The sequence below is a fragment of the Coregonus clupeaformis genome, unplaced genomic scaffold (genome assembly GCF_020615455.1).
Source record: "Coregonus clupeaformis isolate EN_2021a unplaced genomic scaffold, ASM2061545v1 scaf0363, whole genome shotgun sequence".
In the NCBI taxonomy this organism is placed as follows: Eukaryota; Metazoa; Chordata; class Actinopteri; order Salmoniformes; family Salmonidae; genus Coregonus; species Coregonus clupeaformis.
The window spans coordinates 363,777-376,066 of NW_025533818.1; the positions used below are offsets into that span (position 1 = coordinate 363,777).

A 12,290-nucleotide genomic window follows, 5' to 3' on the forward strand; every position below is an offset into this window, starting at 1 on the left:
GTAGTTCCTTGCAATAACCCTCTCTGAATTTTAAATATTTTTTCTCTCAAAACTGTGATTCCCAAAAAAAGGTGTCTCGAGATTTGGTCAACTCCGTCAGATTTGTCTAAAATCCTAAATTAATCAATTAATCAAGAATGAGCAACGACCCCTTCTTCATCTCATTACATGTAGTGCAACAAGACCAGTCATGGTCTGTTGAGTTCTAAACTTTGAATAGATTTAAATAAACAATAAAACATATTTGAATAATCTAATGTTAGAATGAAACAATTTGTTGGACAATAAATGTAAAAATGAAATGCCTTTTATGATGTCTGATGGAGTTGACATAAATCCAGTTAGTAGGCATTTTGTGAAACATTTTTAGAATTAGGAGGTTATTTGAGCTATCAAAATATATATTTCAAATGTTGTTAATATTAAGAAAAATATTTGTGGAAAAAAGTAGAGTTTGTCCCGTCTTTCAAGAATCGCTGAGCTACTGTATCTATTCCCATTATCGTTGGTCTGTAGCTTGTAGTAAAACCACATCCACATGGGGGCGCTGTGATTTGTTCATGGGCTCGCCACCCGCTGATAAAAACAGAACAAAACGGAAGTAAAACTGAGAGCAGGTTTGTTTTGATTGTGACCACTATCTTTTTTGTCGTGGACGAAGCCATACTAGCTGAATACCCAACACTCAGTCTACTGAAACATGTGTAAACTGCAGTCGTTTCGTGTGTTTTTAAATGAGCGTTTAACCGCGGCTGCTGTGGAGATTTTCGGGGCAGTTGAAGAAACGGTAGCGGAGTACCACGAGGAGAATGATCGACTACGGAGGTTGCTGCGGATCACACCGGAGATCAAACTATGTAGAATAGGTTTGTATGTAGATCTACTGATAGCTACACTGAACAAAAATATAGACGCAACATGCAACAATTTCTAAGATTTTACTGAGTTACAGTTTATATAAGGCAATCAGTCATTTGAAATACACTGCTCAAAAAAATTAAGGGAACACTAAAATAACACATCCTAGATCTGAATGAATGAAATAATCTTATTAAATTCTTTTTTCTTTACATAGTTGAATGTGCTGACAACAAAATCACACAAATGATCAATGGAAATCAAATTTATCAACCCATGGAGGTCTGGATTTGGAGTCACACTCAAAATTAAAGTGGAAAACCACACTACAGGCAGATTCAACTTTGATGTAATGTCCTTAAAACAAGTCAAAATGAGGCTCAGTAGTGTGTGTGGCCTCCACGTGCCTGTATGACCTCCCTACAACGCCTGGGCATGCTCCTGATGAGGTGGCGGATGGTCTCCTGAGGGATCTCCTCCCAGACCTGGACTAAAGCATCCGCCAACTCCTGGACAGTCTGTGGTGTAACGTGGCGTTGGTGGATGGAGCGAGACATGATGTCCCAGATGTGCTCAATTGGATTCAGGTCTGGGGAACGGGCAGTCCATAGCATCAATGCCTTCCTCTTGCAGGAACTGCTGACACTCCAGCCACATGAGGTCTAGCATTGTCTTGCATTAGGAGGAACCCAGGGCCAACCGCACCAGCATATGGTCTCACAAGGGGTCTGAGGATCTCATCTCTGTACCTAATGGCAGTCAGGCTACCTCTGGCGAGTGCATGGAGGGCTGTGCGGCCCCCCAAAGAAATGCCACCCCACACCATGACTGACCCACCGCCAAACCGGTCATGCTGGAGGATGTTGCAGGCAGCAGAACGTTCTCCACGGCGTCTCCAGTCTCTGTCACATGTGCTCAGTGTGAACCTGCTTTCATCTGTGAAGAGCACAGGGCGCCAGTGGCGAATTTGCCAATCTTGGTGTTCTCTGGCAAATGCCAAACGTCCTGCACGGTGTTGGGCTGTAAGCACAACCCCCACCTGTGGACGTCGGGCCCTCATACCACCCTCATGAAGTCTGTTTCTGACCATTTGAGCAGACACATTTTGCAGGGCTCTGGCAGTGCTCCTCCTGCTCCTCCTTGCACAAAGGCGGAGGTAGCGGTCCTGCTGCTGGGTTGTTGCCCTCCTACGGCCTCCTCAACGTCTCCTGATGTACTGGCCTGTCTCCTGGTAGCGCCTCCATGCTCTGGACACTACGCTGACAGACACAGCAAACCTTCTTGCCACAGCTCGCATTGATGTGCCATCCTGGATGAGCTGCACTACCTGAGCCACTTGTGTGGGTTGTAGACTCCGTCTCATGCTACCACTAGCGTGAAAGCACCGCCAGCATTCAAAAGTGACCAAAACATCAGCCAGGAAGCATAGGAACTGAGAAGTGGTCTGTGGTCACCACCTGCAGAACCACTCCTTTATTGGGGGTGTCTTGCTAATTGCCTATAATTTCCACCTGTTGTCTATTCCATTTGCACAACAGCATGTGAAATTTATTGTCAATCAATGTTGCATCCTAAGTGGACAGTTTGATTTCACAGAAGTGGGATTGACTTGGAGTTACATTGTGTTGTTTAAGTGTTCCCGTAATTTTTTTGAGCAGTGTACATTCATTAGACCCTAATCTATGGATTTCACATTACTGGGAATACAGATATGCATCTGTTGGTCACAGATACCTTTAAAGAATGTTAGGGGGGTTGATCAGAAAACCACCATTTGCCTCATGCAGTGCGACATCTCCTTCGCATAGAGTTGATCAGACTTTTGATTGTGGCCTGTGGAATGTTGTCACACTCCTCTTCAATGGCTTTGCGAAGTTGCTGGATATTGGCGGGAACTGGAACAGTCATACACGTCGATCTAGAGCATCCCAAAAATGCTCAATGGGTAACATGTCTAATGAGTATGCAGGCCGTGGAAGAACTGGGACATTTTCATTTTCCAGGAATTGTGTACAGATCCTTGCGACATGGGGCTGTGCATTGTCATGCTGAAACATGAGGTGATTGCGGTGGATGAATGGCATGACACTGGGCTTCACGATTTTGTCACGGTATCTCTGTGCATTCAGACTGCCATTGATAAAATGCAATTGTGTTCATTGTCCGTAGCTTATGTCTGCCCATGCCATAACCCCACCACCAGCATGGGGCTCTCTGTTCACAACGTTGAGCGGTGACCCGATCCTGTAGGTTCATGCTCTACAACATTCGGAGAGTACGACCCTGCCTTACACAGGAAGCGGCACAGGTCCTAATCCAGGCACTTGTCATCTCCCGTCTGGATTACTGCAACTCGCTGTTGGCTGGGCTCCCTGCCTGTGCCATTAAACCCCTACAACTCATCCAGAATGCCGCAGCCCGTCTGGTGTTCAACCTTCCCAAGTTCTCTCACGTCACCCCGCTCCTCCGCACACTCCACTGGCTTCCAGTTGAAGCTTGCATCTGCTACAAGACCATGGTGCTTGCCTACGGAGCTGTGAGGGGAACGGCACCTCCGTACCTTCAGGCTCTGATCAGTCCCTACACCCAAACGAGGGCATTGTGTTCATCCACCTCTGGCCTGCTGGCCCCCCTACCTCTGTGGAAGCACAGTTCCCGCTCAGCCCAGTCAAAACTGTTCGCTGCTCTGGCACCCCAATGGTGGAACAAGCTCCCTCACGACGCCAGGACAGCGGAGTCACTCACCACCTTCCGGAGACACTTGAAACCCCACCTCTTTAAGGAATACATGGGATTGGATAAAGTAATCCTTCTACCCCCCCTTACCCCACCCCAAAGAAAGAAAAATAAAATGCATATTGTAAAGTGGTTATCCCACTGGCTATAAGGTGAATGCACCAATTTGTAAGTGGCTCTGGATAAGAGCGTCTGCTAAATGACGTAAATGTAAATCAGCAAACTGCTCACCACTAGGACTCCATACATACACACCATCTGCCCGGTACAGTTGAAACCCGGGATTCATCCGTGAAGAGCACACTTCTCCAGCGTGCCCGTGGCCATCAAAGGTGAGCATTTACCCACTGAGGTCGGTTATGAATCCGAACTGCAGTCCGGTGAAGACCCTGGTGAGGACGTCAAGCACATAGATGAGCTTCCCTGAGACAGTTTCTGACTGTTTGTGCGGAAATTCTTCAGTTGTGCAAACCCACAGTTTCATCAGCTGTCCGGGTGGCTGGTCTCAGACGATCCCGCAGGTGAAGAAGCTGGATGTTGAGGTCCTGAGCTGACGTGGTTACACGTGGTCTGCGGTTGTGAGGCCGGTTGGAAGTACTGTCAAATTCTCTAAAATGACATTGGAGGCGTCTTATGGTAGAGAAATGAACATTAAACTCTGGCAACAGCTCTGGTGGACATTCCTGCAGTCATGATGCCAATTGTATGCTCCCTCAACTTGAGCCATCTGTGGCATTGTGTTGTGACAAAACTGCACATTTTAGTGGCCTTTTATTTTCCCCAGCACAAGGTGCACCTGTGTAATGATCATGCTGTTTAATCCGCTTCTTGATATGCCACACCTGTCAGATGGATGGATTATCTTGGCAAAGGAGAAATGCTCACTTACAGGGATGTAAACAAATTTGTGCACAAAAATGGAGAGAAATGCGATTTTTGTGCGTGTGGAAAATTTCTGGGATCTTTTATTTCTGCTCATGAAACTTGGGACCAACACTTTACATGATGGCTTTATATTTTTGTTCAGTATACATAGCTAGCAGTTCTGCTCAATAAATAACATGTTTAGGCCTTCATTGATCACCATTTCAAGATGTTTTATTAACTATTAGAAAATTGGAAAACAAGGCTTTCTGAGGCCTTTGGGGCTTTCACCAAATTGTTGCCGAAAAGAAGGCCCAAGGGTTCCTGTCTGAAAGCATGCTTTCGCCTGTTCCCAAAGAACAGTTTCTGTATTGCTGATTAACTGAAGTTCAGCCCAGAAAGACAATTCCCAAAAGATGGCCCCATAGAGAAGTCAAATTGGAATATTCCTAATAAGACACGACCTTAGTCATCACCTTTGTGCACAAAACATACATTGAATTATATTCACATTTTATTTTCATGATCTGATGTCATGAGCCAGCTGGCCAGGGGAAGTGTGGTTGGTTTGTTTAAAGTTTCCTGAACTGTCATTCTGAAAAGTACTTTTTATCTCATGGCTAACTACCAGGAAGTTTGAAAAGACAGGCTTTTGGCAGGGAGCTCATATACATGAGCTCGCCTTGACTGACAGCTCTTTGAAACGCCTTTGAGCAACTTGGATGCAGTGTTGCAGTAAAATCATCTCAAGCTAATTTGGTGATACACAAAGCAAATCAAACAACATTGAAATTGCCTCAATGATATCCTTATTTTTTTATCTCCCAGTTGGCATGTCTGTTGTGATGCAGTTCACAGCAGCACTGACGGATGAGTTGACTTGACAACTACGTCTGAGACCCTTTCCCGCATTTTGTTCCATGCTGACTGAAGACCTAGCTAACAACAGGATCTTTGCCATAGATGAAGAGGGTCAACTTGTAATTATATTTGCTGAAACCCTACAGTTAAATTTTGGCACCAGTAGAGTAGCTCTCTAGCTATATAAACCACTCCCCTCTGCAAACACGCCTTCTCCGATGTTGGTTACGAGGCGGTACTTATTTAAATTAGGTAAGAGAATGTTAACATTGGTGTATTAACATGAGAGTTAAGGTGATGTCACCTTTCCCCTTAATAATTAATCCAAGTGTTTGACATGGGGGATGGGACCAGTAACTTTATGATCAAACTTTATCAGTGTAGAAGCAACAGTAATTTTTCATACTTTGGTCATCATACTTTGATCTGGTTTCCTTCAAATATCATCAAATAGAGAGTTGGTCAGTGTGAATTACCTTTAACTGTCCACGTGCTCTGGCTGAGTTCCTGGTGCCTGAGCATGTTCGCATGGTACTGCCGTCTGTCCAGTTTGCACTGTGCTAGTGTGGCTGAGTTCCTGGTGCCTGAGCATGTTGGCATGGTACTGCCGTCTGTCCAGTTTGCACTGTGCTAGTGTGGCTGAGTTCCTGGTGCCTGAGCATGTTGGCATGGTACTGCCGTCTGTCCAGTTTGCACTGTGCTAGTGTGGCTGAGTTCCTGGTGCCTGAGCATGTTGGCATGGTACTGCCGTCTGTCCAGTTTGCACTGTGCTAGTGTGGCTGAGTTCCTGGTGCCTGAGCATGTTGGCATGGTACTGCCGTCTGTCCAGTTTGCACTGTGCTAGTGTGGCTGAGTTCCTGGTGCCTGAGCATGTTGGCATGGTACTGCCGTCTGTCCAGTTTGCACTGTGCTAGTGTGGCTGAGTTCCTGGTGCCTGAGCATGTTGGCATGGTACTGCCGTCTGTCCAGTTTGCACTGTGCTAGTGTGGCTGAGTTCCTGGTGCCTGAGCATGTTGGCATGGTACTGCCGTCTGTCCAGTTTGCACTGTGCTAGTGTGGCTGAGTTCCTGGTGCCTGAGCATGTTGGCATGGTACTGCCGTCTGTCCAGTTTGCACTGTGCTAGTGTGGCTGAGTTCCTGGTGCCTGAGCATGTTGGCATGGTACTGCCGTCTGTCCAGTTTGCACTGTGCTAGTGTGGCTGAGTTCCTGGTGCCTGAGCATGTTGGCATGGTACTGCCGTCTGTCCAGTTTGCACTGTGCTAGTGTGGCTGAGTTCCTGGTGCCTGAGCATGTTGGCATGGTACTGCCGTCTGTCCAGTTTGCACTGTGCTAGTGTGGCTGAGTTCCTGGTGCCTGAGCATGTTGGCATGGTACTGCCGTCTGTCCAGTTTGCACTGTGCTAGTGGGCAGGTGTAGGCATAGTCGTCCCAGTTAAACCGGATCTAGAAAGATGGCATCAACCACCAAATGGCGTATGTGAACGTGAGTGGATTATGTTGAAAAGAATGGTCGTCCATCTTGTACACTGTCTCCAGTTCATTTATAGCTGAGTTGCCGAAAAACGGTTAATTACTCGTGGCGTTTAAAACAACAGTGTGGCTGCGGATCCAACTTTTCCCCTGCCTTTTTTCCCGAACTAAAGGTCCCGAAGCTTCTGCGCATGTGTTTCTTTACAACAACAAAAAATTGTGGTCTCCTTCCCTTCACATTTCTCACGTTTTACCAGTGAAACGTCCATGCAGAATCTGGGCCCGGGACAATACCAGTATCGCAATATTTTTTCCAATGCAAAAATGAAAACATGAAGCAGACCAAACTCTTTGGTTCTTTAACCTGCTGTATGTAAAATATTGTGTACTATAGCTTGGAAAATAAATAAATGTGACTCTAGATGACGAAATAATGATGTTTGTTTCCAACATTAGGGCTGTTTTCCTAAAGAAGTTAAATTGGCTTCATATTTTGTTTCCTTGCCACAATACTCACGAGTATCGTGATACTGGTATAGTCCCGGCCCTACTTTGATCAGTCTCATGGGCATATACGTTTAGATCTTAATGATTTATACAGTGTTGTTTGAAGTAGTTGTTTGAAGTAGCCTACAGTGTTGTTTTGAATGGTGTACAGTGAAGTTTAGAGCAGCTGGTGATATCAAACTGTAGCATAGCCTACCTGTGTATTTTGCCTAGTGGCACGGTGTTGTGTTTTGGCCACATGAGAGAAAAATGCGGTGTTGTTTTTGTCTTACAGTAACGTTAAGCAATGCTACTATCTTCGGTTCTGTTATGTAAAATACTATCATAAGATCTTGCAGACATAGATTCAGCTTTGATATAACTTTATTAAATTAGCACCTTTCGCCAGAGTAACCTGATCTTTACGACTAGAGCAGAGACTGGGCGTGAAGTAGAGAATAAACATATGCACAGAAACTTCAGGACCTTTAGTCCGGGGGGAAAAGGACCAGAAAAAGTCTGATCCACAGCCACAGACTTAAAACATTGCACATTAGTGACATCTGCTGGTCAGCAATAAACAGCAGCTTTGATGTTCAGATAATTGATTTGAAAAAAGAAAAAAACATATAAAAACTCTGCAGCGGTTAGTCACGGGCTTTGAATGCCTAAATAGTAAGAATGATGTTAGCATCTTACACCCCACTTCCCTTTATTGCTTCAAAATTCTTATTTTTTTTCTAAAACTGAATCCATGCCATTATTTAGGAGGTTGCGAGTGTGTCAAACGCTTATCATATAGCCTACTAAATTAAATTAATTATTAGAACAACAATGTGCAGATAGTGTGGTTTCACATAAAAATAAATCCAAATATTGTGCTTTGCCGCGATTCGACTCTGTCTTATTGTCAGTGTTCCATGGTTCCAAACCCTACCTGCTGAGCTGCTGTTCAATTGCTGTAACATTTTTACAAATCTGTGTACTCTCAGATTTTGTAACACACGTTTTCGAATAAGCATGTGGTCAAACAAAGCTTCGGATGTCATTGATCACGGGGTAATTTAAATGTTATTCAAGCCTCAGCAGTACTTTTGTATCGGATCAGACTGCTTTGAAAATGTTAAGCAAGCCTCAAAGCACCGGTGTTGTGCAACTTGGTCTCAGAACAATTTGTAGGATTTGGTATGTAAATCATTCCCCACATTTAGTATGATGTATTACATTAGGTTACATTATGAATGTCATAGCTGTCGTACAAAATCATACGAATTAGTGAAGCTATACTATCATACGTCTTACCTGGTCGTACAATAGCATACGAATTGGATGACCAAACTTATCTCTATTTGAGGAGCTATAGTATTATACGTCTTTCTCTGAGACCAGGTTGCTTGTTGCATCATAACAACAAAGGAGATTTATGGGGAGAATTTACATTGGTGGTTAGGAGAACTAATGACAAAGGTTAGGAGAATTTAGGTAGCAGGTTAGGTGATTTGGGTTAAGGTTAGGGGAAGGGTTAGCTAAAATACTACAGTTGTCCCTAACATGACTCAAAGGGTATTGTGGAAATCTAAACCCAACCCTCAACTAAGTCATGACAAACTCTTGTACTCAAATCCCACAACTCAGTTTTGGAAGATACTTTATGACCAAAATGTACCTACCGTTTTGGCACAGGAATAAATGTTTCTGACTTATATCAATGTCACATGCTGTTTTCAATGAGAGAAAAGGCAGGGTTTATGACTTTGTGGCTGTGCCAGCTAGTGACGACCGTCTAAAGGCTGTATAGATAACCTCTGCTGCTCTCTCCTTTCCTCCAGACTCCCTGCAGCTCTCTCTCGTTGTCTCTGAAGAGGAGGTTCTCCCTGAGCAGCAGGAGTGGAGCCCCAGTCTGGGGCAGGAGAACCCAGAGCTTCCACAGATTAAAGAGGAACAGGAGGAACTCAGGACCACTCAGGAGGAAGAGCAGCTTCAAGGGCTGGAGGCTGATATCAAATTCACTCCTTCCTGTATGAAAAGTGAATGTGATCAGGAGGACCCACTTCAGCCCTTGACTCTTCCCCAAACCCAGACTGTGGAGAACAGAGAGAGGGACCCTAAACAAGTGGATCTCACACCTTTTGTTACTGTGACCCACCTGAAGGGTCTCTACATTCCCTGTGACCCTCCAGGTAATCAAAACAATGCCTCCAGCCAAAGCTCAGCCGTAATCATAAACCCAGTAGTACTTGACAGCAGCCCACCATTGGATCCAAAACCATCAATGGAGGAACACTGTTCCAAACCCAGCACCACGTCTAGAAAACCTCACCGCTGCCGTGACTGTGGCGAAATGTTCACTCTGAAAGCTGACCTGCAGAGGCATGTGACTCTCTACAAGAAGAGACTCTGTGAATGCCGCTTCTGCAGAAAAAGCTGCAACTCCACCTGTAAACTAAAGGCCCATGTCCGCCTCTGTCACAGTGGGAAAACCTGCACCTGCCCTGTTTGTGGCAAGACCTTCAAACTCAAAGGATATCTATCCAAGCACATGAGGATTCACACAGGAGTGGGAGAGAAACCATTTAGCTGTGGTGACTGTGGGAAAAGCTTCAATTTGAAGGGGAACCTAAGGAACCATATGCTGACTCACACAGGAGAGAAACCTTTTAGCTGTGGTGACTGTGGGAAAAGCTTCATTCATAGGTGGAACCTAAGGAACCATATGCTGACTCACACAGGAGAGAAACCATTTAGCTGTGGTGACTGTGGGAAAAGCTTCAATCAGAAGGGGAACCTAAGGAACCATAAACGGACTCACACAGGACGGAAACCATTTAGCTGTGATGACTGTGGGAAAAGCTTCAATCAGAAGGGGTCCCTAAAGAAGCATACACTTACTCACACAGGAGAGAAACCATTTATCTGTGGTGACTGTGGGAAAGGCTTCTATCAGAAGGGGAACCTAAGGAACCATAAACGGACTCACACAGGAGAGAAACCATTTAGCTGTGATGACTGTGGGAAAAGCTTCAATCAGAAGGGGTCCCTAAAGAAGCATACACTTACTCACACAGGAGAGAAACCATTTGTCTGTGGTGACTGTGGGAAAGGCTTCTATCAGAAGGGGAACCTAAGGAACCATAAACTGACTCACACAGGAGAGAAACCATTTAGCTGTGCTGACTGTGGGAAAAGCTTCACTCAAAAGTCTAACTTACTGATCCATGTGAAAAACATCCACAAAGGAGGAAAACGGGATGAAACATGAAAGAAAGAAAATTAGGACAAAGATCTATTTAGTCACAAGATGAGAATAAAAAGGCAGGATGTGGACAATACTGTGAGTACACGCTCATAGATAGCTGGAATAAGTCAATGAGTCATATCAACTGATGACTAAAATAGCAGCGCAGATGGCACTATTTTGTGAAGTGCAGAGATGTATTATAGGTAATGAATGTATAGGGAACTTCTGAAATTCTACAGATTTTGTGGCGTAGCAGAAAGATCAGCATATCCCAAACTTACAGAGAACTACACAAAGGTCCCCCAGAGAACATTCCCATGGGAAGTCCTAAGAACTAGTAAAATGAATGTCCTGAGAACATGCTAAAAAGGTCCTGACATGGGTCTCTGTGACGTCCTGGGAACTTACAGGAAACAAGACAAAGGTTAGTGTTTAGCTCAAATGTTTAGCTAAAATGGAGTTTAAAAAATTCTGCAGTGACAATATGATTACAATTGACATGACCACTTAGTACAGACTTTTCAATATGACCCCACCTGGGATTTGAACTGACAACCTCTGGATTTGGGATATGCAGATCTTTCTGCTGCACCACAACATCTGTAGAATTTCAGAAGTCCCTACACATTCATTACCTATAATACAGTACCAGAGACAAGTTTGGACACACCTACTCATTCCACGGTTTTTCTTTCTTTTGACTATTTTCTACATTGTAGAATAATAGTGAAGACATCAAAACTATGAAATAACACATATGGAATCATGTAGTAACCAAAAAAGTGAGATTCTTCGAAGTAGCCACCCTTTGCCTTGATGACAGCTTTGCACACTCTTGGCATTCTCTCAACCAGCTTCATGAGGTAGTCACCTGGAAAGCATTTCAATTAACAGGTGTGCTTTGTTAAAAGTTAATTTGTGGAATTTCATTCCTTCTTAATGCGTTTGAGCCCATCACTTTTGTTGTGACAAGGTAGGGGTGGTATACAGAAATAGCCCTATTTGGTAAAAGACCAAGTCCATATTATGGCAAGAACAGCTCAAATAAGCAAAGAGAAACGACAGTCCATCATTACTTTCAGACATGAAGGTCAGTCAATACAGAACATTTGAAGAACTTTGAAAGTTTCTTCAAGTGCAGTCGCATAAACCATCAAGCTCTATGATGAAACTGGCTCTCATGAGGACCGCCACAGGAAAGGAAGACCCAGAGTTACCTCTGCTGCAGAGGATAAGTTCATTAGAGTTACCAGCCTCAGAAATTGCAGGCCAAATTAATGCTTCACAGAGTTCAAGTAACAGACACATCTCAACATCAACTGTTCAGAGGAGACTGCGTGAATCAGGCCTTCATGGTTGAATTGCTGCAAAGAAACCACTACTAAAGGACATCAATAAGAAGAAGAGACTTGCTTGGGCCAAGAAACACGCGCAATGGACATTAGACAGGTGGAAATCTGTCCTTTGGTCTGATGAGTCCAAATTTGAGATTTTTGTTTCCAACTGCCATGTCTTTGTGAGACGCAGAGTAGGTGAACGGATGATCTCCGCATTTGTGGTTCCTACCGTGAAGCATGGAGGAGGAGGTGTGATGGTGCGGGGGTGCCTTTTTTGTATTCATTATTATTATTATTATTATTATTATTTTTTTTATATTTTTTTTTAATTGGGGGGGTAGATCAGCTTTAATATTGTAGATTGATTTTAACTTCCATCAATGTAATTGTCTGCATCACTTCCAATCCCCCATATGTTTTTTTCTCTCAAATATATACAT

At 44.1% G+C, this 12,290-nt stretch overlaps 1 protein-coding gene across 1 annotated transcript; it reads left to right on the forward strand.

Moving 5' to 3' along the window:
* Positions 1–617: 617 nt before the first annotated feature.
* LOC121557227 (zinc finger protein OZF-like) lies at positions 618–11,177 on the forward strand. Its single transcript, XM_041871067.2, has 2 exons — positions 618–866; positions 9,105–11,177. The coding sequence occupies exons 1-2, from the start codon at positions 701–703 to the stop codon at positions 10,532–10,534; spliced, it is 1,596 nt and encodes a 531-aa protein (XP_041727001.2). The 5' UTR covers positions 618–700; the 3' UTR covers positions 10,535–11,177.
* Positions 11,178–12,290: the final 1,113 nt, after the last annotated feature.

Excerpts from the sequence above, each read along its gene's own strand:
- LOC121557227 (XM_041871067.2), top strand. The coding sequence starts at position 701 with ATGTGTAAACTGCAGTCGTTTCGTGTGTTTTTAAATGAGCGTTTAACC. Across the intron at positions 867-9,104 it reads GATCAAACTATGTAGAATAG|ACTCCCTGCAGCTCTCTCTC; the intron begins GTTTGTATGTAG and ends CCTTTCCTCCAG.